General features: G+C 36.5%; 2 protein-coding genes across 5 annotated transcripts; one reads left to right on the forward strand and one right to left on the reverse strand.

Annotated features, from left to right (window-relative positions):
- The first annotated feature begins 3,911 nt into the window (after positions 1-3,911).
- Positions 3,912-20,248, forward strand: utp3 (UTP3 small subunit processome component). Of its 2 annotated transcripts, none has more exons than XM_066672057.1 (16): positions 3,912-4,072; positions 5,361-5,448; positions 5,570-5,626; positions 7,008-7,064; positions 8,768-8,897; positions 8,996-9,064; positions 9,935-10,056; positions 11,636-11,797; positions 13,303-13,374; positions 13,526-13,566; positions 13,659-13,755; positions 15,075-15,200; positions 16,736-16,866; positions 18,032-18,107; positions 19,010-19,117; positions 19,712-20,248. In XM_066672057.1, the coding sequence occupies exons 1-16, from the start codon at positions 4,056-4,058 to the stop codon at positions 19,799-19,801; spliced, it is 1,443 nt and encodes a 480-aa protein (XP_066528154.1). In that variant the 5' UTR covers positions 3,912-4,055; the 3' UTR covers positions 19,802-20,248. The 2 variants fall into 2 exon arrangements, with proteins under 2 accessions (XP_066528154.1, XP_066528153.1); XM_066672056.1 differs by having other exon boundaries at positions 3,913-4,072; positions 8,768-8,900.
- Positions 20,249-20,347: 99 nt separating this feature from the next.
- ppcs (phosphopantothenoylcysteine synthetase) lies at positions 20,348-24,727 on the reverse strand. 3 transcript variants are annotated; one of them, XM_066672107.1, is made up of 4 exons: positions 24,590-24,727; positions 23,227-23,770; positions 21,817-21,920; positions 20,348-21,675 (listed from the first exon to the last, which is right to left on the reverse strand). In XM_066672107.1, exons 2-4 carry the CDS (start codon positions 23,759-23,761, stop codon positions 21,358-21,360), a joined length of 957 nt encoding a protein of 318 aa, XP_066528204.1. In that variant the 5' UTR covers positions 23,762-23,770; positions 24,590-24,727; the 3' UTR covers positions 20,348-21,357. The 3 variants fall into 3 exon arrangements, with proteins under 3 accessions (XP_066528204.1, XP_066528203.1, XP_066528205.1); XM_066672106.1 differs by having other exon boundaries at positions 24,447-24,710; XM_066672108.1 differs by lacking the exon at positions 24,590-24,727 and adding an exon at positions 23,886-23,976.
- Between the last annotated feature and the right edge of the window lie 1,357 nt (positions 24,728-26,084).

A 26,084-nucleotide genomic window follows, 5' to 3' on the forward strand; every position in this document is an offset into this window, starting at 1 on the left:
GCGCTCTATTATTCACATATAGTAAAACAGTGAGAGTATAGGCGCCCTCTGGCGGCTGTCCTGTATGGGTGTATGTAACGAAGTAGCCGAGGCGTTAATAGGAGGAAATACTGTCAATCATTTCTTGCTTCAGCCAATTATAACTGTCCGGAGACTAAAGGGGCGTGGCATCACACTTCTCGTTCATTCACTCAATAGTTACCCCCTCACCAGAACTGAATAGATAGTTGGCTGTGCCTGAAACGAGCGGAATGCTGTCTACTGAGGCATGAAGTCGTGTCTGAAATAAAGGTGACTATATAGTTTGAAAGTGCTTCGAAGCCCGCCTCTGGTCAAAATGAAATGATTTTTTTTCCAAGAAAAAAGAAGTCCTAATGCTTAAACAAATCTACACCTTCGCTTTCATTGGGTACAGATTGATCTATTCTATTATATATATATTTATTCCTTGTCCTCTGTTTACAACTACACCTCCACTGCTTGCCTACAGGATTGAATCCTTGGGTTTATTACATAAGAAGCCTTGGCCGTCCGAATTTGCCCTTTTAAGAATATTGATGGTGCCGTTTCAAAATGGGAATGTCCATGACTGCTTATTTTGTACGTTAGACATTTTAATATTTTAAAAATTACATTAAAAACATGGCCCTATTAACAAGATTAAAACTTGATATCCACTGGAGGGTGTCTTAAAAGTACTTGGAGTAGGACTATTTGAAATTTGTTTTAACTAGGTTTCTAGCTAATACTGATAGATACCTTTGACAAACCTGTATTAAAGACCAAGTGAATATTGTGTTACGAGCAAAATGCTGTCTATAGAGGTATAGAGAAGTCATGTCTGAATTGAATTGTATAATACCCTGTCTTCTTTCTGCTCCTAGCAGGATAGCAAAGCATCAAGACCACTGCCTTCTCTTTCAGACATAACACACGGCTCTGCCACTTACAGAAATCCGCTCTGTGAAGCGTGTCTGGAGCCATGCATCCAATCAGTCCTCATGCTCTGGGGGCGTGTTTCCAGGTTAGCGTTAAGGTCAAATCACTGTTGTAGAATCACCAAAATATAGCTAAAGTAAATTAGCACAGTAGATGGCAAAAGCATGAAATGCAACTCCAAGTGGATGAAATTACTCATGAGTTTCAGACCTGTGCATTTCCGTGCTTTAATCTAAGTAACAATAACGTCTACCAGTGACATTAATAGGGTCATAATAACCCTTTTCCATAAGTTAACACATCTCCCTGTGGTCTTATTGAAATATCTGTGACATGCTTTGATCAAAATACCACAAAGTTCAAACAACACAGCTTAGCTCTCCCTATGTAAACAGGCCAGTTTAGAATGACCAGGACTTATTACTTTAAATAAAAATGAGCAACAGCTCACATTTTTTCAGCAGGTGAAAGCCAATAAATTTTTACCTTAAATTTTTTAATTTTAAGGAAAAAATGAACACAGTTTACATTAAAGGAGCAATCTGCAAAAACAGACACCAAGGGATTAAAACTATACTATAATACAGTTTCAAAAGAGTGGAGAGAGCTGTCTGCTTCCTGCTCCTCCTCCCCAGATGTGAATCTTGAACAGGTTGCCAGTTTGAGGAAAACTGAATGAACAAGCAAGAGATGAGTTTAAGACATTTGGATGGTAATAGCTAAGAAGAATGTGCCATAATCGACACACATACACAGAAAAATGCACATCGTTTCACTAAACATTTACCTACACAAGAAGAAGACAAAAAAGTGAAAAAGTGGCCTCCACTTCCCTGCATTTACAATACTTTACTGTCCCAATGCACCGCAAATATTTAGACTACACACAACTGGTGTTACTTATCGATTTCCCCTTCCACCATAAATGTTGTTAAGGAGGCAGAACTTGGCTTCTTATTCATAATTTGCATAGTCAACCATTTCGTTCCACCTTACGTGTCCATTTATGTGTCTTATCTGTGTTATTGGCCAACTAGCTTGCTAGCTATTGACCATTTTTATTTTCAATTTCCAATTTCCATTATTCCACTTTATCCATTTAAATCACACAAACCAATTGTATAAAAAATGTCAATAAACATTTGCTTAAGTGAAACACAAAAATGGAAAGAGCCACCACCCTTTTCCCCGCCTTTACAAGACTGTACTATCTAAACCACTTTAAAATTTTAGATTAGACAAGGCTGGTGTTATTTTCCCTTCAACAATAAATGTCATTTTAGGAGGCAGAAGCTTGCTTCTTATTCAAATGCTCCTTTTCAAGCATTTAGTTCCACCTTAAATGGGTCTGTTAAAGAGTTTTATTTATGTTAGTCTACAGGTTATTATTGAATATTCATTTCCACCTTAAACAGTTCTATGAAGTTTTACAAACAAAACAAATTTGGAAACACATCTTATTTCTCATTTTATCCCATTTTAAAACACACGACCAAGCGCATGTCACTAAAACATTTACCTACTAGTCAAACGCTTTGTATTTGCGGTGTACTACCTTTCTCCGTTCCACCTTAAATAGGTGAATTTGCGTGTCTTTTCAAACACAATTCTTACTCCTTTATTTGTTTAAAACACACACACCACAGAGAAATACACATAAATCTGTCTCAATTTCTTTAAACAAACAAACAATGTTATTTACACCTTTCAATCATATTGTTATTCACATTCTACATATAAAACACACAAAACACAGTCCTAACACCAATCATACATTGCTATGCCTCACTTTCTTTATATAAAACACAACCTATGGTGCTTACTTCTTTTGATCTATACACAGGCATCGGTACTTCTATATTTTTTTCAGAAATTATTTGCTGTTATCTATTCAGTAGAAAATTAGCCAGCTCTGGCTTTACTGTGTAGTGTTGCTGCTTCTAAACTGCCTCTACCTTTCAAACAATGGCAATGTGGCTTTTTGGGTTCGGTAAAATGTAACATTAACTCTGTTCACTTGGTCATTTCATGGTAGCAAGACACTATGTTTGTAAACCAGGCAGTGAGGTGGGTTTGGACATAATGTGTTTGGACAGAGGGTAGGATCACAGGCAGGACCTCGAGGGGCAGGATCACAGGAGCTCCACTATGGACTGGGCACTTCTCAAAGAAAATATACTTCTTTAGCAATGCTATAACAGACAGCAGTCTTTTAGCTTTGACTGTTTCCACCATAGACATTTTATGACAAAGTAAATATCTTACAGATTGCTCCTTTAAAACATCTGTCTATACACTTTAATTCATTTCTGAATATTGTTTTTATATACATAAAAACTGCCAGATTTATATATGTCTCAAATGATTATTAATACTCACCATAATCCTTCACACAGTTAGACTGTAAAATATACGTCTTTAGGTTGTTTAGATATTTAAACAATAAAGCAGAATATCCTAATATGTTTATGGAAAAAATTATTAGGTGTAATCAAGTATAAAATGACTTCAATCTACAAATGTGAATCTTGTTTAAATGGTTGGAAATTAATGGACTACTTTTAGATCTCACATGGTAATTATGAGATGTCATAAATATCAGCCACTAAACATAATTATGAGATGACATAGTGTTTCATAATTATGACTTAGTGTCTCACAATTAGGACTTAGTATTTTATATTAATGACTTAGACTTTCATAATTATGACAATTGCGTCCCATAATTATGAGATAACCAATGGCCTTTTTTTTCTTCAGAAAAAATGGGCTTCCACACATATGTAATAAGTTTATTTTTACCCATTGAACATTGCGAACAGTTTTCACTGAAGATTTTTTTGTGAAACGCAATTTCTTCACGGCTAGATAATGGGAGACAGGCCACGGGGATGGAGCCACGATGAGTGAGCAGGCCACAGTGAGAGAGTCTCCGGACAGCGCCTCTTAGGGACTTTTATTTTGAAGTTTGAATTCTTCGTAGGACTCAGCAACGTGTTGGAGAAACTCGTGGGAGCGCAGTGTTGTGTTTTCACTGAGTTTTTGTTTTATTGAAGATAAAACATCAGTTTGGTTTACTGAGGTGTCTGTGTCTGTATTAAGAAGCGGGGAGCAGAATGGTTAGAGCAAGAAGGTGCGTACGATTTATGGAAATTGAAAACTATTTGGATGTTTTAAGTGCAATGATAATGATTCAGAAAAATAATCTGATTGATTCAGCTTCAGAATAATCAACTCCCTGTTTCTGTTTAATCACATATATAGCTGTTAAATCTAGTAAATATGTCTGCTATGATAATTATCCAGCAGCACTCAGAACAACCCCGTTATGTTCGCAAACCTATTGAAAACAATAATAGTTTCTGGGCCGCAGTTCATTTTCAGTGAGTTAGGTTTCATTTTTTCGTGCCAGCTTCATTAAACAGTATTTTAAAGAGACAGTTCACCCAACCTTTATAAAACCTTTAGTCGTCGCGTCTGTTGTAAACACTTCACCAATTTCAGCATAACTCTAAAGTGGAGTTTCTTTGATTAATAAGTAGAAAAACGTTCTGATGAGGGAGCTTGTTTGAAAGTGCTTAGAAAACCCTCTCTAGTCAAAATGAAATGTTTTTTCCTAATGTTTAAATAAATCCATACCTTCACTTTCATTGGGTACACCTTGATCTATTATCATTTATTCCCTGTCCTCTATTTCCACATACACCGCCACTACCTTGGGTTTGTGACATAAGAAACATTGGCTGTCTGAATTTGCCTTTTTAAGAAAATTGCGGGTACACTGCTGTTTCAAATTGGGAATGTCCATGATTTTGTATGTTACACATATTTTTAGCCCTATTAACAACAAAAAGAAATAATAAAAAAAACATGGGCCTGTTAAGATTATAAACTTGATTTCCACTGGAGGGTGACTTAAAGGTACTTGAAGTAGAACAATTAGATATTTGATTTAGCTAGATTGGTAGCTAATTTATATATACCTTTGATTTGCACAACAACACAATGTATGAGACAACCCCTGGCATATCTTTGGGATTGTTTTGGGACTGTTTGGGGTTATTTGGATATGTTTGAGGTTAGTGTGTTTCTGGGTGGGTGGTTTGTAGCATGGGGTGTTTGTGACACTGAAGGATTGAAAAAGGCTCATGTATTAGATTGTGTGTCTTTAACACTGTTTAGGAAAAGAATAGCATAATACTATTGAGGGACTAGGGATACAATATCTCAGGCAATCATCTCAAAACCTAGACTCCCCTCAAAACTCTCTTGATATATTTATTCATGCCTGAAAACTAAAGGAAAGAGGAGGATTTCATCAGTGTTGCCTAATATATTTATCTGTTTTGAACTGGCTTAATGCAACTTCTGTGTCCAACTTACACAAACAGTGAGTTTTTCAGTCGATTTTCTTTCCACAGAGCTGTTCGTAGACCACGAGTGAAGAGGGTTGAAGATCATGATAGTGATGATCCTGCCTGCTACAAAGATGAAGAAGTCCCAGATAAGGTCCTTAACTCCTACTACTTTTTTTTCAGCTTGGCTGGAATATACATCAGATGTGCTGAATAGCTGTTTCATTTCCTAGAGCATTTTGACTTTACTTTTTTTGTTTGCATATTTTCATTAGACATCATCAAAGTATGTGGAGGACAAAAATGATGAATTCCACAATGAAAAAATGAAGGTGAGTTGGTACTCTATAATGTACTGTGACTAGTTTTGGTCAGTAATTACAATGTTCATTCATTCATTCATTGTCTGTAAAGACTTATCCTGTTCAGGGTTGTTGTGGGTCCGGAACCTATCCGAATTATTGGGCGCAAGGCAGGAACACACCCTGGAGGGGGCATTTTGTTTTGTTGTTGTTGTTTTTTTTTTTTATCTTTCATGGTTAATGTAACATTTTGGTATTGGTATCATGTTGATATTGACAGAAAATACTGGGCTGGATATTGGAGAGACAATGAGTCCCATCCGTTTTGTAAAAACTGTGGCATAAAAAGTGTGCGTATATTAATTAATTCATTCATTGTCTGTAAGCACTTATCCAGTTCAGGATTGATTTGGGTCCAGGGCCTACCCAGCATCACTGGGCGCAAGGCAGGAACACACCCTGGAGGGGGCGCCAGTCCTTTGCGACACACACTGACACATTCACGCACACACACACACTTATGGATACTTTTGAGTCGCCAATCCACAGACCAACTTGTGTTTTTGGATCATAAGAGGAAATCAGAGCACTCAGAGGCAATACACATGAACACGCATCAAACACATCAGGTGCTTGGAGCTGTGTGACAGCGGCACTACCTTCTGCACCACCATGCCACCCCAAGTGTGCATACAATTGCCTGCATGTTTCTGTTCAGTATAAATAAAATTGTAGAAATTTTAAAAAGTCATAGTATTTAAGGGTTTTGTATTTCAACAGGTTACATGCTCTTGTTTACCTAAAAAGTAATTACTTGAGACATATTTCAGAAAAATTCCATTTTGGAAACAGAAGTGGTAAATTATTACAAAATAGTTATGGTTGCTGCACCGTCTAACATAAAAAGATGTCTGGATCTTCAAATGTGTAGGCAGTCCATCATACATTCCCTAAAAATATATAAAACCACCATAGTATAACTGCACAAAGATTAGTACTAGAGCATGGGTAAACTACTAACTATAAACTGAAACCCATTTGTAGAACATTCATCAGCACATTTGCTGATCATATAAAACTAAAACTAACATAAACTTGTTTGGATCCGATGGGGTCCAGTATGTTTTGCATGGACCTGGCCAGGAATGCCACAGTGGCTGTAGTACCAAATGAGAAACGTGAGAAGCAGTGTGTTACTATGGTAAAGAATGATTTGAACAGATTTTGGGGAGATTACTTTTATGGATGGCATGGATGGTAGTGTGTAAATTGGCAAATTAAAGGATGATCCCCTCTCGCAAGTTTCATCATGTACATGTATGTTTTCAAGTATAATATTATTTGCCATTTCACTCAATATTAACTGGGTATTTTTATATCTAATCTTCTCTTGTCTGTTTCACTTTTGTAGAAACTTTTGGCTAATGTTGTACAGAGGGGAAGAGACCAGGAAGATGATGCATATGAGGTAATTATAACAGTGTAAAGATTACACTGTTTCTGTGCTGTAGTTTTGATAATATTGTTATTTATAAGGTTTTGTAGTTACATTTTGGTGCTTAAATACATTTACGTACAATGTTGAAAATTAGTCAAGCCGAAGCACAACTTGAACAAACGTTTTATTTTGGTCTCAGATGTCAAACAATTGGTTATTTGTCAGAGGTGTGCTCCTGATCGATAAGAATGCAAATCTGCAATTTCAAGGGTACATGTTAGGAATTGTCAGAAAATTAGCAGTAGTAAATAGTAAACTAAGACCTGAGAATGTAAATTTAGTCATTTCATATGTTCAGGGGAACCACATTATATCTGTGATTAATTGATTAAACTTGGTTATTATAGGGTTGACCTTATTAACCAATATGTGCTGGAACTGACTGTGTTAATGTTGACCGAAGGAGGAGACATCATTAGTTCACTATTTGGGGAAATCTAAGGTTTAACTGCAGACTGATGTTGGTTCACTGTTTGGCAAATAGGTTACTGTTATCCTTTCTATCTGTGTGTTATAACTGATTATTAATGACTTTTAATGTGTTTATAACCTAGAGGACAACCATTAATAGACCATTTGTAAACTTTAATAAGTTTAGTTCTTATTCTAAAGTGGTACCTTTAAAGGGACAGGTCTGAACAGGGCTGTGGACATAGACTTGTCATTATGGACCCCAGGGAACCATGTTAATTCATGGAAAATAGTTCTTTAAGATAAAGTGATGTAATTGTATGTAGTTATACCCTGGAAAACTAAAGTAATTGTAGGTTACCTGTAATTATATTCACAATCATTAAAAATCACTAGGGTCATATGAACTGACATTGATTCTAAAGTTGATATTTATTCACTTTTTGGACAATGTGTTTGGATGAATAATATCTTTTGATTAATTTTGAAAACAGGGATGATTATAGATTTAAAAAAAAAAAAAAAAAGGAAAAAGTACAATTTAACACAAGGGCATTAATGGAAGAATGCTTCATTCACAGAAATTATGTGTTCAACCCAGCTGTTGTGAGACTCGACAAGCATTACAGTGTGTTAGCGATATTTGTTTAGAGCCATTACATTTTGAGCGGCAATTTAAAAAAGTTGGGCTGTGTGCATGTTTACACTTGGCATTAACGTCTGATCACTGGGGGTCTCCAGAATGGCACATTCATGTTGTTGGTGATTACAGGTTGGATACCCAATTAATCAACTTCATGCTAAAAAATATAGTTGTCTGTTACTTAACAGAAACTGGACAGTTAGCATTTCTCTTTTAAGCATACTTAGCTGGTGTGGTTAGCAGCTTAAACTGTCACTGGGAGCAGGTGCTAGTCTCACCCTCACCCTGAGTTTGGTACTATTGTGTGTAGCTGGGACAGTGTGAGCTAACGGCCATTAGTTGGGAAGAATATTGTGTAAAAATCAGCAGTCTCCTATGAATGAAACAAATAGACATTAATTAATGTAAATTCACCCTTTTAGACACATGAGTGTAAACTTTTAAAAGATTCCCAATACTGAGCTGAAATGTAGAGTTGTAAATATTATACACTTAAAGGCTTGGAAGTTTTTATTCTGTGAGGACTAGTGTAAAGCTTGTCCAACATCATTTGTGAGTAATATATTAGTAGATTTAGTCATATTTAATGGTGTAAAGTGATGAATTATGTTCCTTTCAGGAAGAAGTGATGCCTCTGTCACTGCAAGATTCTGATGATGATGAGGAGGAGGAGGAAGATGAGGAGGGTGGCAGTGATGAAGATCATGAAGATTCTGACATGGAGAGTGACTTGGAGGGGAGAAAGGATGGTGGTAATTCAGTGTCATTTATAATGATTGTGTATTTTATTCTGGTTTTTAATCAGTCTTTTATTTTTTTTTATTTAATTGTATTATTAATTAAACAGATCTGCCAAATGACATGGCCTGGGGAAGTAAGAAGAAAATATTCTATGATTCTGACTACACTACCACAAGTATGTATTCTGCATATTACGATGCTTTTATTATCTATTATAAAAGGTTTTCTGCTCTTGGTTTTATTCGTAATAAAGTCACCCCAATATTTTCTCACGATTAATTGATGTTTTTTTAAAAAGGCCACAAAATGGAAACTAATATCAAATGCTTTGTCTTTCATTGACTACAAACTGTTACTGGGAAACGAGCAAATAAATGGCACATCATGTTTCAAGCTTGTGAACACTTTTCTAATGACACACTTGTTCTTTTAAAGTGTACCCATTGCTGACACAGGCCTTCAGCTGTGTTTGCACATATTTACATGAGCACAAGTTTGCCATGCTCACTGTCAGTTGTCAGCCACAGCATTGGGCTGTGGAGCAATAGCACTGCATTCTCTGGAGAGATCTCACTAATCTGACCTCACTGATGCTCATGTGGCTGAGCGCAATCACACCCTGACAGCAAGCATTACCAGAAATGTAAAGACTGTTATTGGGGGACAAACTCCCTCTTGAAACCCTTTATTTCAGAAGGAATTTAGAATGAATAGCTGTGTAAACACTATGAACATACATATGGGTTCAAAAATACATATACATATTCATCAGGCTATTTCTTACAATAACAAAAGTGCAGTACATTAGGAAAATATTTAAATTTATTATCTTTTTATTTAAATGTATTATCATCATGCAAACTGCCAGCTAATCACTGATGATTTGTCCAGATATTAAGTTTGCGTTAAACAAATCATTTGGAGTAGTTTAGTATTCATGAAGTTCTTTCATTATACAAAGCTAATGATTGATTTGGTCTTATACTCTAATGAGGCTAAATGAGAAAATAAAACACTGATTAATTTGATTCTTATTTGCTTACAGAGGGAAAGTCACTGGAGGTTATTGAGGCAGAGGATAAGGAAGAGGAGGAGGAAGCCAAGAACATTCAGAGACGATTAGCAGCCAACCTGAGTGAGGAAGACTATGATCTGAACTTGCTTCAGGTACATTGCAGACTAAATACATACCAAAGACTATCTTTTCATACCAGCACAATACACACTAATACACCAATGTCACTGATATTTTAGTAATGATAAGTTCCCTGCGATAGTCACACTGAGGCCAGGGAAGGTTTTGGAGAGTCGTTTATAAAATGGATTAAAGTTTACACCGCACCTAAGGCCAGGTGTTATTATTTTAGGATTAGGATTATTTTAGGATTTTATTATTATCAAATAAAATCAAGTCAGATTTATTGTCACAACACAAGTGTAAAGTGAGTGAAAATCTTGGGTGCATAGTCCCGTATAGTGAAATAAGTAAAAGGGGAAAAAAATTATATATGTATAGATAGAGAGAGAGAAGTTCAAAATAAACTAAGTACTGTTTATACACGGCTTATGTTAATAATAACAGAAGGATGCCCCCTCTCCCTGTATTTATTCTCAATTTTTATATAAGCATTAGCTGCCACCCTCCACCAAAACTGAGACATTAAAGTTCTTTAGACACCATTTTATTCTTCCTCTGAAATCCCACCTCTACAGAGCATGAGATTATTCAATCTAATTATTCTATTAACTGGGCCAAATCAATAATCCTGCAACTGAAAATGAAGGAATAAAACACTCCAGATCAGAATACCCGTCTCCCTAAACATGCAGCACATGAGTTACTTGGGCATGAAAACAACAGTAGGTTGTTACTGAGGCTCCTAATTCTCAATGTTATCTCCTTGCTAACCAGCTAAAATACGTTTTATTGTATTCAATACACTCATGGGTGTGATAGAGTGAAGGAAAAAACTACAACATCAAGGCCAGAGGCCCACCAGGACCAGCATTGAGAACCACTGAGTTAGATCAACATTGGAGAGATTTATAGAACATCCTCCAATAATAAAATCCAAATCCAAATCACACCTAGTGTTTTTTATCTCAGCATTTAAATGCCACCCGTTTTTTGCAAATTCTATGATGGATATGCTATAATAGCTGGGTGGAAACTACACACAATGATCACTCATGAAACATACATTCATATGGGACAACCCTGCTTTCTCATTTGCCAAAAAAATCCAAATGGATTGAAAAGAGAGTAACCTCTCAAACTTCACAAGAACAATAATTGTGTATCAGTCTCACATCTAACTCAAATATATAGTATAGGGAGGGAACTTTAGCTTGCTTCAAAATCATTGTGATGCTTCACTGATCTCTCAGGCTCAGCATAACAGAATCTGCACTATGCAATTTTTAGGGGATGGTGGGAAACAAATCACCTCCCCCTTCCCCTTAATTTCAGGACAGTGCTGTAAAAGTGCAACACACACTGCAACTTTAGGGGTTGCCCAGGAGCAAACAGACCAGATCTTACCTTGTGTTTCTTTAAACCAATCAACTGATCAAAAATAGAGTACTTGCAAGCTATAATATGTCAGCAGTTGTGTTTCTGATTTGAACAGTTGACTTAAAGGTTTACAAAAGGAAAATATATTAACAGTAAATATTTGAGATACAGATATGGTTTTCTTTGATTAGGCTGAATACTTATCATAGTGTTTCATGTGTGGATCACCAGGAGTTTGCAGCAGAGGCTGAAGTGGAGAACACAGAAAAGACGGGAGAGAAAGAGCAGAGGATTGAAAAAGACCTGGACACAATGTCACAGAAGGAAAAGCTTAAACTGCTGAAGAAGGAATCCCCAGAGTTACTAGAGCTCATTCATGACTTCAAGGCTAAGGTATAATTTTTTTCATGTCTTCATTTAAGAAGTAATCTCAGTGCCCACTATGTTGGAAACCCATTTCTGGTCTTAACACACACTGTACACATGCAGCTCCACCTACAATATCTTATTGGTCCAGTGTAATTATAATCTTACATACCCATTACAGCAACCCAGACCAGTTGCTGTGTCAGTTATCAGTTGTTCTTTGTTCTGTACATTGGTGGTCAGTTTTGGTCAGCTCTGTTCCAGCTTTGCTGTGGCTGAATCTACTTGTTAAATCAAGATGTATTGACCTTGTGAAATGTCATGTCCTTGTCCAAACTGCTGCTCAGTATGTCCAAATTCTTAATTTTGCAGCTAGATTTTTTTTGAGACTTCTAGTGAGTTATTAAATAAAAAAAAAAAAGAAAAAGAAAAAATAGGCAACACCAGTGAATTTCAGTACAAACCTTAGCTATTTTTTATAGAAGAGAATTGATGGTAACAATTCCTTAGAACACTGGGATTAACCGTTAGCGGGAGAGACTCCTGAACCAAGTTCACATATTTGGTTGAGACATTCAGTTTTATTCAAACAGTAAACACCTGTTTTATGAACGTATGACACAAGACCGAAGTTGGGACTAGACCCGGAAACAGCGAAACGTCACACGTGGCCTCACACTTAACAATTGGATTCAGCACCAAAGCTACAGTTAAACAGATACAGTTGGGTAAGAGTAGTGGTTATTCCACTGTTTACAGCACGTTCAGATCATTGTAACATAACACGGTCTCAAAAAACACACAAACACACCATGTTCTTGTTTTATATCTTATTAATTTAATTATTTATTTATATACTTACCTACTTACTTACCATTTTGTAATTGACAGCACCCAGTTCCACTGCACATCCATCCATCCATTATCTGTAACCGCTTATCCAATTTAAGGTCGCGGGGGGTCCAGAGCCTACCTGGAATCATCGGGCGCAAGGCGGGAATACACCCTGGAGGGGACGCCAGTCCTTCACAGGGCAACACAGACACACACACATTCACACCTACGGACACTTTCGAATCGCCAATCCACCTGCAACGTGTGTTTTTGGACTGTGGGAGGAAACCGGAGCACCCGGAAGAAACCCACGCGGACACGGGGAGAACACACCAACTCCTCACAGACAGTCACCCGGAGCGGGAATCGAACCCACAACCTCCAGGCCCCTGGAGCTGTGTGACTGCGACACTACCTGCTGCGCCACCGTGCCGCCCAGATGTCACCACGGTATGCACTGAAGAACCTACATTTATTTGGTTCCAGCTGGGAGCACAATTTTCTGCTTTGTGAATCAAAAATGGTTCCAAATTACGCCAATGGGAATCAAACTGATTCTGTGAAAAGGGTTAAGTATGACCTGGAATCCTGTGTTAAACATGGGTGAAGAGTAAGGCCTGCAAACTTTTGCAGCTGTAGTATGTCTTTTGGATCATTTTCAAACTTCCATTGTTCTGTATGTTGTTTGTGTTCTTCAGCTGGTCGAACTTAGAGATGAGATCCAGCCGCTCGTACAGATGGTAAAAAACGGACAGATTCCAGCAGGAAAGGTGCGAAACTCTCAACAGAAGTTCAGTTAAGGCTGTGTACATTAAAGGGATTTATCCTCAGTCTAATGGCATTATCTTTCACACTATAGTTGAACTCTGTAAATTTCAGCCTTATGTTTCTGCGCTCTTGAAATATCCATTTCTTCCCCAGGGGGCAAATTACCTCCTAACCAAGCAGCAGCTATATCTCAAGTAAGAGTCTCTGTAGGATTGTGTGTATATGTACCCTACTTAATTAAAAGCTTTGTGTAGAGCTTTAATTTCTTTTCCCTCTTTGTTCCCAGTTATTGCACAAATATAAGTTTTTACTTGGTTTTAAAAGCCAGGAGAATTCCAGCACACAATCATCCAGTAATTGAGAGACTGGTGACCTACAGAAATGTAAGTAGAGTTTCTGTTTTTTCTTTTTTGTATTTTTTATATTAAATTTGTACTTGTACATACTCACAAAAATATTGGATAACACAGCCGTTGTGATAATGAATTAATTTAATTCTTTGTTACACTCATGACACACGTTCAGTTAAACACAGGGAGCTTGCATAATCTAATTAAATAGAAAAGCACATAGCTAAGAGCAGTCACACAGCTCCTGGAGGTTGTGGGTTCGATTCCCGCTCCGGGTGACTGTCTGTGAGGAGTTGGTGTGTTCTCCCCGTGTCCGTGTGGGTTTCCTCCGGGTGCTCCGGTTTCCTCCCACAGTCCAAAAACACACGTTGCAGGTGGATTGGTGACTCGAAAGTGTCCGTAGGTGTGAGTGTGTGACTGAATGTGTCTGTGTTGCCCTGTGAAGGACTGGCGCCCCCTCCAGGGTGTATTCCCGCCTTGCGCCCAATGATTCCAGGTAGGCTCTGGACTCCCCGCGACCCTAAATTGGATAAGCGGTTACAGATAATGGATGGATGGATGGATAGCCAAGAGCAGCCATATGCGTCCAAGCATTAGCTAGAGGGGCATTAAGACCCCAACATTTTGCTGTGTTGCAGCTGAACTGCATTCTTTAAAAGATCAGTACCATTTGGAGGGGTTGGAGTGGCCTTTGTAGTCCAGATCTAATCGTCCATCATCAGTACCTGACCTGAATGCTTTTACTAATGGCTGAATGCAATCAGAACCTCATAAATGTTTCTAGTATCTAACACAAAGCCTTCCTAGAGGGTTGGCCTGTCGTGTGAAGATTGTGGGTTTGATTATGGTGATACCTGAATCATCCAAGTGTTCCTCCAAGTTTGTTGTGATTTATGACACTGTGTTAGCAGTGAGCTAGTTAAAAAAAATAAATAGGAAAATAGAAAAACTGGCTTCACATTCATCAGAGGAAGCATGTGTTAATCTGCATGCCAGCATTCTGTAATAAGAGGAGACCTAGCAAGTGAGGTGGAAATGACTACAGTCATGAAGAAAATTGACTAAGCAAAGAAGTATACAACTACTTTTCTGAGGGATATGTGTCTCGACAATAACACTACAAAACTACAATAAATCAAAATGAAACACTACAGTAAAAAAGACTATTTCTCATAAAGAAATTAATGTGTTAGTTAAAAGAATACTGTTTTAAAAATACAGTTTTAGCTTTTTTGTAGTGCTGACATATTTTAAATGAGAAAATCTACAAATATTTGACTAGTGTTATGCATGAATTAGACCATTTAAATATTCATCCAAACGAAGTTTTCCTATGTTGTTTGTGGTTATAGTTAATAAATGAATTGGGAGCCGTTGATGTAAAACTTGCACCACAATTGCAACAACTGCTTTCTGGAAATGAGCAAGAGAGAGCAGTTACAAGGTCGGTCAGCAGCAACCAAACCAACAAGACGAAGGTTAGAAATGTACCTTTTCTCTAATAAACACATTATATTATTAAGCTATTATCTTAATCTTAAAGCTGCACTATGTTTGTGTGAAGAATTGGTGAACTTTCTGGTGATTGCCAAATGTGTGCAAATGTGTTATTGCCTGATTTGTGTGCAGAACATTATGAAACCTGTGCGCCACTATCCTCACGCAGTTTTAAGTGATGATTGAGACCATGTTTATGTTGAAGGATTAAACAAAGAAAACTCTGTTAGGGAGATGTCTTTTATGTATGGAAGCCCATTTCTGCAAGTTGATGGAAAAATAGGCCATATGATATCTCATAATTACTAAATACCAATTATAATTATGAGAGAATATGTCAAAATTATGTGGTACTAAGTCATAATTGAGATAGTAAATCTTCTCATAATTGACATACTCTCATAATTAATGAATGTGCATCTCAATTATGACATGATGTATGGCTATAGAGTGGCGGTAATGGGTTTCCATATTTACATAACAGAATTAATTGGTGACAAATGTTCAGATTCTTTTTAAGTATCACACTGAAAAATACATTAAAAGCTAATTTTGGAACTTTTTTCCCCAAACACACCACCTTTAATTTCTACGGAGCCCTTAAAGTCTTGGTGGAAAAATACTATTTAGGGATTGATTGAGGGAACAGATTAAGTTTCTAAATAATATTCTTCCACCATGAGACTTTAGGGGCTCCATACATTTGCTCATCCATTCCATGTTCTGCAAACTTTAAGGTGGAATGTTAAGGTATAATGGAAAAATTGAGTAAAAGCTAAAGTTTAGAAAAGCTAAACGCTAAAGCATATTTAATATAATACAAAAGATTTGAGCTAGAAACTTCAGCTTTGTAGAGCTGTTAATTTCAAATGATAACAAACATTTAAAAAGGAATGTAACATTCAGTAGTTTATTTTCTAGTACACTGTGAGATTGTTTGATTGGCTTGTGGTCAAACAAGCTTCTTTGCCCTGCAAGCAATTTCTGTTAATAGCACTTCATATACAGCCATAACTCTCTTTCTATTTACTAAACTTTCTTGCTGTACAGATCAGAACTGTGAGCCACGCTCCTAATAATGCAACTTGGGTAACCAGCCCGTAGCTGGACCATATTCTTTCAGTCTGTGCATGTGACATTAATATGTAAAAACATATGATTTATTTTGGGGAAAAACATCTCTGAATGTTGAAATGAATATTTCATAATTTTAGCGGAAACTTTTTCGATCCGACTCAGTAATACAAATTCAACAAACAACATAGTGCAGCTTTAGATTGTATTTTTAACTTTTTTTTTTTTTTTTTTTTTTCAAGTTTTTGCTAGCCCTCCTTTCTAGAATAAATATAAGAAGTCTTCAGGTTGACTTTGAATTTAATAAAAACATTTATGAGAAGTTATAAAATATAACCAATGGTTGTTGGATAATAACCAAAATATCCCACAAATTTAAAATCTATGTAATGGAGCAAGCCCATATTAAGAGCTGATCTGTGTGTGGGGGTTGTTACTGCAGGTACCAGAGACAGCTGGTGTGGAGGAGGCAGAAGAGTCAGACTCTGATGAAGAAGCAGCTCTACTTTTCTATAAAGGCATTGAGGAGAGGCTGAAGCGAAAAAGAAAAAACAAGGAACTGCCAGAGGACAGGTTTGTATTTTTGTGTTAATTTACCTCAGACTTAACTCAAGCTTGAAACATTTATAGATATTTACATTTATGGCATTTGGCAGATAATTTAATTGAGTGACTTTCAGTTTTAATACAGTTACAAAAGTAGGCAAATGCACACTTAGGATTCTTATGGCTTTTTTCTGCTGCATGGTACCTACACTACTTAACTCTACTCAACTTTACTCATACTGTGATGTCTGCTTTGTTTTACACTACAACTCCTTCCAAATGTAGCTTGTGAATTTGGTAAACACTTTCATTAACAGGAACAGAAGGCTTTGGAAACTACAATAATGGTGGTGGTATCATTACTTACACAGAACTTTGTGTACTCATCATAAATATGCCTGTTGTTTTTTTTTTGGGGGGGGGGGGGGGGCGTGGACAGTACACAGCTTAGCTATGCATCAGTTGAGACAGATCATTATAGTTTAGTTTCTTTTAGTTCCATGTTGCATCATCCAGTTCTCACAGAATTCTTTTGTCAGCCACACAAAACTGAGGAAGTTTTGTGCCTCTTCAAAAGCCCACAGCATAATTTTACCAACTGCCACTGTGAGTCAGATAAAAACCAATGTATTCTCTGGATATCTGTATTGCTAGCAGATTTTAAAAGGGCAAGAATGTGCAGGAGGTCTGGATTGCATGGCGTAAAGTGACAATTTTTTGGCAAATCAGCATTCTGCAAGAGTTATGGATAAAATTTTAGTCCTTGCTCTAGCCAGTTTAGGTAAGTATTTTTACCTAATAGAAAAGCAAAAAAGCTGAGTAAAACCAAGTAGTGTAGTGGTTGTTTGTTTGTTTACCAAATGAGATGTCCTTCACTCAGTCACCAATTTCATCATTGTTCCTGGGCTTAAAAGATCTGCCGTAAATACTTTTATCAACACTTACATTTTACAGTGTCCTAGCATAGTCCATATATGGAAACAGCTGTTTTTAATTATATTTTGTCTCACAAAAAAAAAGAAAACCATCACATTTACTTATTTACACCTAATTAGGTTACTCATTTTTTGTGTTAAATTACACGTGTAAGTAAATTACACGAATATAACCATTTACCTGAGGTATACCTCAGAAGGGAAAAGAGTAGATAAGGGAGATGAGATCTAATTGATTTGAATGCATGCCTCTGTAGGTTAATGATGGATGGAGAGGACTTGGAGGAGGAGCAAGAGATGGACGAAGGTGCTAAACGAGGCATTACTTACCAGGTACTCTGCAACAGTCAGCAGATATTTGTTTGTACATTTTACAATCTTTTACATTCCATCGGTCAATGTGAGATTTATTTTTGGGTACCAGAGGTAATTTCTCTGTTAACAGATGCTTTTAAAGCTACCCTGGTTAAGCCTGTACTATAACAGAATAGCAAATATCTGTCTTAGACCTTCCTTTTTTAGGAAGTTGTTTTCAAACAAACAAATGCATATCTATTATCCAATTAATTATTTGGGAAATTTAAGTCAGGCGTTCAGTCTAAATGTAGAGCCTAGTCAGAGCTGTTGTAAATGATCCATGTTGTAAATGACCTCAGGCTTAATGCTGACCCACATATTTAATAAATAGGACGTTTCTAGTTTCATTAACCATTCATGAAGAAATGGTCAAATTTCATGTTGAGTCCCACAAGGTACAATTTTAGGCCCTTTTCTTTGTACATTTTACTTTTACGTAATATCATCAGGAAGAATGCTTATATCATTCCTGTAACTCCAGTAACCGCGGGAGCTTTTATGATATATATTATCATTCTTTAGGTTTTAGTTCTTTTATACCCCAGATAATAGCTTTTGTTCCATTGCAAGATCTGAGATTGGTAGATTCTGGAAATCTGCAAAAACCTTCTGTTAACTATGAGAAACCTGGAGGGCACCACTGTGTGATTCTACACTGTGCAACTCCAGTTATTTAAATTAGAGCTTCAATCCCAGTGCATACTTTTAAATCTGCTTATTTAATCTAGTTTTTAATGAAATGCTGCTATTTATACAGAACTTTTTTTTTTTTGGACATGGACTGTACTTTTTCATGTCAGTTTGTGTAGCTTGTTTTTAATCAGTGAAGACAGTAGTTTTTCCATATGTTAATATATTTCTTTTCTTACCGTTAAAAGATGGCCAAGAATAAAGGACTCACTCCAAAGAGGAAGAAGATTGACCGTAATCCACGCGTCAAACACAGAGAGAAGTTCAGACGGGCTATTATTCGCAGGAAGGGACAGGTATGATTTGCAGCAGACTGAAGAACAATTCTCATGACTTTAAGGATAATAGGCTACTTTCAGATAATTTTCTTTATTCAGGGTGCCTGCAGACGTCCAAAAAATTGATCTTAAAAAAATGTTAAGACTTTTTTCATTTTATAAACATAAGTGGTAAAAATGGCTTGCTCTTTTAAGCTCAAATTTATTTGTAACTCACCTATATTGATCTTTAGTGTATGTGTTGCACAAACTCTGAGGTGTGATGATCCAATCTGTGGCAGTGAAAACTACCAAACTGGCATTCGTTTTACTTTTGCACACATTCATTACCATCTTTTAACTACATCGTTTGGTACCTGAAGTTAATGGCATAAAACATCTGGCCTTTATTTATTATTTCATCCTCACCCTGGGACAGCTGGAAGATAATGTCTGTGATACAGACTGTTCAGCAAATTCATTCATGTTGCTAAAGATCATTAATGTTTAGTATGTTTACACTAAATAACTCAAGTCCGTGAATATTGTGTTAAAATTATCATTAAGACTTGTAACGTGGAAGTAGAGGTGGTATTTGTCTATATTTTAATGGTGAGAATGTGTTTGTTTCAGGTTCCTGTAGTACGGCGTGAAGAAACAAGATACAGTGGAGAACTGTCTGGAATTCGTGCTGGAATTAAAAAGAGTATTAAACTTAAGTGACCAGTTTAGTTACAGCAACCATCCATAGTGCAAAAGGGTTTTTTTCTGTTATTGTTGTTAAAGGGAGCATTTCCTGCACAGTTACATAATTTGGAAATAAATAAATTCAGTGAGTCGCTTGATGTGAAATGCTCCTTTCTATATTCAAACAGGTGGATAGGAACCAGTCTTCAGAGGTGTTTAATGTGTGAGAAGTGTATGCACAATGTAGTATAAAAAACTAACACTACTGATGTAAATTTTAGAAAATTTATATAAATCTGTTGGTTTGGGTTGTAAATGTCCATATTTTCTTTGCATTGTAAGCTTCGCTAACTCTCGTTCCTATCATCACCACTGTAAAGAAAGCTGATTTGGAAAGTTGTTCTGTAACTTTGCCAAAAGTTCCTCAAACTACCTTGTTTATATCATGGTTAATTAGGTATGCAAATTAATAAAAAAACTCACTGGAAGTCCCCATTTTTGTTAATGTGATCTCTTCATGTACTGTTTGTAAAAGACGACAGCAAGTTTATATCAATTAAACCATAACATGATCTATGAAATTATTTATTTGTGCAGGGAAAATAGAGAAGTACAACACAATTACCTTCATGAATATTCCAAGATTCCTCAATTTTTTCCCCCCTGGCAACAAAGTGCATCTAATATCATGTAGACATAAAACTGGTGACACAAAAATTCTATTCTGCACAAAATGTTGGAATTACATTTTTAGTGCCATAAAAGCCCCAGTCAACTCGCTAGCTCTCTGATATTGTGCAGAAACCGATTTTACCTGTAATTTAGTATTCTTCTATTTTTGAACAATACTCTGGTTTTTAGTTTCAGTTTTAATAGGTCTCTCAATATGCAAACTGTTAGAAGACTGGGTTTTATGAGTAGTAATAACTGATCAAGGGCAATACTAGTTAGTTTTGTAGCACTTTAGTCTGTTTACTGTCATGCAGTTATCCGCTTCCCAAGTCTGGAGACATTTCCACATTAAGTGATGCAAAACAGCAAAAATAAATCAATATTTCCCACCTTTGGAGCAGGAATTGAGCAACATCCTCATCTTGATTCATGCTTTTCAATGTTTGGAGTCTCTTTGTTGTCTAAAAAATCTTCAGATGACTTTTCGTTATAGTGAGCAGAGAGCGAGAAAGCCTAGCATACCAGACTGAGAAACATTGTTTTTGTAGCCATTTACTAACACGGTTTTCATAAACACGTTAGACCAGTTTCAGGCACACAGATCGACGGGAGAGCTGGCAACTTATAAGGAAACATTCTCACAATTTTATATAGTGTTTTTTGATTAAAATCATGAATGTCACCTTTAAAAACTGACACAGATAAGGCAAAGGTAAGAGGTTTTAGGCATGCAGTTTGGTAAGGCTGGCTTCCATTACTCGTTAGCTTCATTAGCACTGCAGCACTAGTGCTAAAATGAAAAAAGACATTCAGACAACAAACAAGTGTTTAGCTGAAACTACATTAGATGAAAAGGGGAAAACGTAAGATTTTTGGTCAGAACAACATATATTTTACATGAACTGAACAACAATGGCATCTCATTGGCTCATAAACTGGGTGTGTGCAACTGACAGCTTGCTGACAATTTTGTCTTCTATTTCTACTTCCTTCTGAACTTCCTCATCTGTAAGAATCAACTCATGTTGGGAGTTTTTAGTCACAATGACTACATAACCACGCCGTGTGTCCAGGACATTAGCCACCACTGCTTGGTGACTATATGTGTCCAGAGCTCGACGAGCACGCTCCAGGAGGATGGATGGATCGGTTTCCAATTTGAATGAAATCACAAAAGCTTGCGGAGCCCAGTCCTTTACTAGTGGTCTTAGCATTTTGGGGACCATCTTCATGGTGATCTGTGTAAGAAAAAAAAACCAGACAAATACTCTGTGTAGAACCTGCATCACAATGATTTTGAATCTATACATTTAATGTAAAAATGTTACATAGTGTTGATTAAACTAGTCACAATGATTAATATTTAGGTGTCCACATACCTGCAGAGGTCCATTTGAAGATTGGATTTTGTGCTCTGGCATTTCAGATGCTGGGATATAGAAGTCAGAAACAGCAGCAGCCAAATAAAACATAGCTTTTGACCCTGGAATACACAAATATGCCTTAAAATCATTACCATCACCATGTTGAATAAAATTTTTTAAATGATATTTAGTTTCTCATAGCCCTTTTTAAATGTGCTATAACTGTTCTGATGATACATTTGATCTATCCTAACTTGTTTACCAATTTTGAATATCATGAACATACTGTGCAACAATAAAGTTATATTTTTGCCTCTCCTTGCACATGGATACACAGAGAGCTCAGTGATTGATTTGTATTTACTTCACAATTATAATTTTCAGGTGTGCAAGTTTTAGTATAACCAACCATGTATTAGTATAACCAAGTTTTAAGCTATGAATTCAACCCAAGAACACACAGCATCTGAACTACCTGTAGAGATGTTAGAACAATCACCAAACACCTATGTTTTCTGATATCCCAACTAAAATGTACTGCTAGTCTGGCACAAGAGGTTCAGTATGAATATCTCAAGCAAGTAAAGGTGGATATTCTGGTGTCCTTGGTCCAAAAAAACAGAGGCAGATCTTAATTTAAAATAGTCACAATTTAAAATCTAAATCTCAGCTGAAGTATTGGTCAGACAAACTAGCAATTGGATGTTTCCCACAATTGCTCAACCCTGGGTGTATAAGTTATAATAATAAAAATATATTTGATACATTTAGTGCTTTTCAAGATACTCAGTCACTTTGCATACATAAAAATCTGGGAAAAACTGTGCACAAGAAAATTTAAGGCTATAAAATGAAGTTCAAATAAGAGAAAAAAAATACATACAACACTAGATCAAACAATAAACAAGAATCTGCCAATCTGAAAGCCTAAGCTTTGAAAATGAACAACATTTGCTCATATATTAAAGACAGATCTGAAAAGATGAGTTTTGAGGAGGGATTTAAAAACGGCAGAGAATGCTGTTGCAGTAATCAATTCTGGATGTGATAAAAGCATAGATCAAAATTTCAGCAACAGAAAATGAGACTGGTGGACGTATGCATGATGTGTATTTTTAGATTAAAAAAATGGCAGCTCTGATGATTTGATTTCCATGATGTTTGAAAGAGAGACTATCATCAGAAATGATGCTGAGGTTACGGATGTGTGAGGAAGGAGAGTGGATTTACTGATAGTGAGACAAAAGTTTTGAATGGTTTTGTGATTGATTTTTGAGACCAATGATAATCATGTCTGATTTATCACAGTTTAATTTGATACAATTAGTTTGCATCCATGATTTAATTTAAGTAATGCTATTATGAGTTACTGTGATAGAGTAGTAAACTCTTTCAGACAGTTACAAATAGATTTTATTGGTTTACCTATTGAGCTGAGTGCCTGTGCTGCAGCTTTAAGAAGGTGTAGATACTCTGATAAAGTGTTGAACTCCACTGGTAGCAATAATCCTGCTTCTTTTACTGCCTGGTACCTCTTCAACACCTTCAAAATATTAGGAAGCTCCTTCTGATCCACCAGCACACGACAAGGCTCCTCTTCACCAGACTCAAATTTCAGACTGTCTAGCAGGTTGACCCCTGTGTAGAGGCGTGTGTAAGGGTATAGAGAACGATGTCTGTGTAGAAAGATCACAGCATAACCAGAGTCAAGGAAATACTCTGCAGAAGAAGCCCCCCTGCGACCGCTGCTGAAGTTGTCGAGAAAGCGAACTGTTCTGGACTCCAGAGGAACCTTGGTGCCGCCTGAAGTGATCAACACAACTCTGCGGTTAGCAGCTGCGTGGTGTTCAGCAAACTCTGCCATCTGTTTCTTTACCTCTTCCACATGAGAGGGCACAGCAAACTCTTCAGACAGGCTCTCATCTGCTGCAGCAGAAACTGGAACATTAGACTGGGCCATGGTGTACACCTGACAGAATGAATATAACATAGGATGAATAAAATTATATTATAAAACACTATCCACTTATGTGGACATTCACAATACAATATAAATGTCCCACAGATGGATTAATACCACCTACTCCAGTCTTAGCTGAAAAATATTAACACAGCTAATCTGAAAAGTTACAATGAAATGCTGAGGTTTTTCTCTTGTTCTCTCCTGAAAGGGCGGAGCTTAGGAGAACATTTTCAGAAACTGAGGATCCTTCATTAAATACAGTCTTAATATTTGCTTTAGGAATTAAGTTTTTTCAATTGACAATGCTTTTTAGGTACAGTATTGCTCCATTTTACTGTACATGTTAATTATTAGTTAGTTATTTAATCTCTCAAATTGCATTGGTTTTAGTTACATTCTTATCATAATCTTAAAGAACCAAGCTGTGCAGTAGTTGAGATAATGTCTGCCATATTTAAAGGGGAAGACATTAAGTCTAAGCCAATTTTAATCCACTTTAGGGGATATTTATTTTTCTGGAAATAACCATAAACCTGTATTTTTTTTAGTACAGAGAGGGGGGTTTTAACAGTTTATTTTAGAGAAACATCCAAAAATTAGAAGAACAGGGTCTAATAAATTCAGTTCCATTTTCGTGATGCTGAATTTGCTACATTTTTATTTATTTTGGCGCCTGTTTTACCTCTGCTTGAGCCCTTATTTCTATTCCGCTCTGTGGTTAAATGCAGTTTAATCACTTCTGCGCACGAGTGGCTGAAATGACAGATATGCGACAGTACACAGTGGTTTTAACGCGCCGTACGTATAAGATATATTTAACCTTACTGTATGCAATGCCGAGTTAACAGAGCAGCACAAAGCAATGATAAATATATCCAAATAAAACAGAAAATCCCAATGTACTTCACTCCCCTAAAGTGACCGGACTTATACTCTCTCTCCTCAGTGCGCATGCGCGAGATCTACTGACCCGTCTGGGTAACATACAGCTTCAAATTAAAAGTTTTCAGAATAATTAACTGCCCCCTTCCCTCCAGTCATTGACTAAATCTATTTCTGTTACTCGAATTTACATATTTTGAAGTCATTTCCAGAAATCCCTAATATCTTTAAAGTGGATTAGATGTGGTCTTTTTTAAAACGGTCACTGTACATTAATTCTGTTATAATGGACTACAGCTGATTATACTGAACAGTGTCATGGAGGTGATTCAGGTAGTGTCTCTGCTACAAAACTTCAGGGACCTGAGTATTATTTTTATTGAAAATAATTTAGCTTCTCAATAAGCATGGCCTTTGTATAAAATTATGTATAATTAAAATATACAAAACTATAGAGTAAATGATATTCTCCTCAACTGTGGATTTGTTATGGTTTTGTTAAATCAGCAGCACACTTGATTCAACATAATGAAGTATTTAAAACTAGGTATTTAATGATAACTTTAAATAATACTTGACTGTCATGAGGAGAGGGTTGCAGTGCTAAAACAACACATTTACACACAGAATCTCAATGTTGTTTGCTTGATTTGAGCAAATAAACTCTTACTGCTCAGATATATATGTTTTAAAATCTCACTTTCTCAAATGCCTAAAACTATACCATGAGTATAAAAAAAATAAAAATAATGAGTATCTCAGTAAGAAGAAATGTTCTAATAATTGTGAATTTAGATCTCATATTATTAACTGACTCTCCCATAATTATAAGGAAAAATCTTATTCCGTTAAGTTCTAATATTTATGTGTGGCAGGCTTTCATAATTGTAGCTTATTTAACTATTGCATTTTCTAAGAAAAACACAATAAAAAGTAAACGAAAACGTTGTTCCTGTTAAAAATTACAGGAGGCGCTATTGCCCCAGCAAATAGTAAGTGACTCTATTTCCAGTTCTTATATTCCTTATATTTCATTCAAATACGACACTGGTAATAAAGATATCTCAGCTCTTCCTTGTGGAGCAAATATTGGAAGCCCAGCTGGACGCTAGCACGTTTTGTCCACTGGTTAAATGTAGGGTCCATATGTAGATGACCTCCAGGGTCAGTGATGAAACTAAGATGGGGCTCTGTATAGAGAGAGTTGCTGGGCCGCTCACATTCATATAATATAGGTAGCCCTCCTGTATCCCACTTGTAGGCCATGTACTAACTCACCCAGAGCCCATATTCATGGGCTAGCTGAACCCAACTAGACTATGTTAAAACCACATTGGCTCCTCCAAACTTGGATGGTTTGCTCTTCGATGCTGTGCTCACAATCCTTTTGGTTTGAGGATGGTGGAGTGGACGGATGACGATGTCTGAGGATACTCTA

Source organism: Hoplias malabaricus, chromosome 5, assembly GCF_029633855.1.
Source record: "Hoplias malabaricus isolate fHopMal1 chromosome 5, fHopMal1.hap1, whole genome shotgun sequence".
Taxonomy (NCBI): Eukaryota; Metazoa; Chordata; class Actinopteri; order Characiformes; family Erythrinidae; genus Hoplias; species Hoplias malabaricus.

What these genes read in the sequence shown, in the direction of transcription:
- utp3 (XM_066672056.1), top strand. An exon ending in TCCACAATGAAAAAATGAAG is followed by an intron (nt 5,627 to 7,007) that starts GTGAGTTGGTAC and finishes TCACTTTTGTAG; the next exon opens with AAACTTTTGGCTAATGTTGT. An exon ending in AAGGAACTGCCAGAGGACAG is followed by an intron (nt 16,867 to 18,031) that starts GTTTGTATTTTT and finishes ATGCCTCTGTAG; the next exon opens with GTTAATGATGGATGGAGAGG.
- ppcs (XM_066672107.1), bottom strand. Translation starts at nt 23,761, where the DNA reads ATGGCCCAGTCTAATGTTCCAGTTTCTGCTGCAGCAGATGAGAGCCTG. An exon ending in ACAGGCACTCAGCTCAATAG is followed by an intron (nt 21,921 to 23,226) that starts GTAAACCAATAA and finishes TGTGTATTCCAG; the next exon opens with GGTCAAAAGCTATGTTTTAT. An exon ending in CTTCAAATGGACCTCTGCAG is followed by an intron (nt 21,676 to 21,816) that starts GTATGTGGACAC and finishes TTTCTTACACAG; the next exon opens with ATCACCATGAAGATGGTCCC.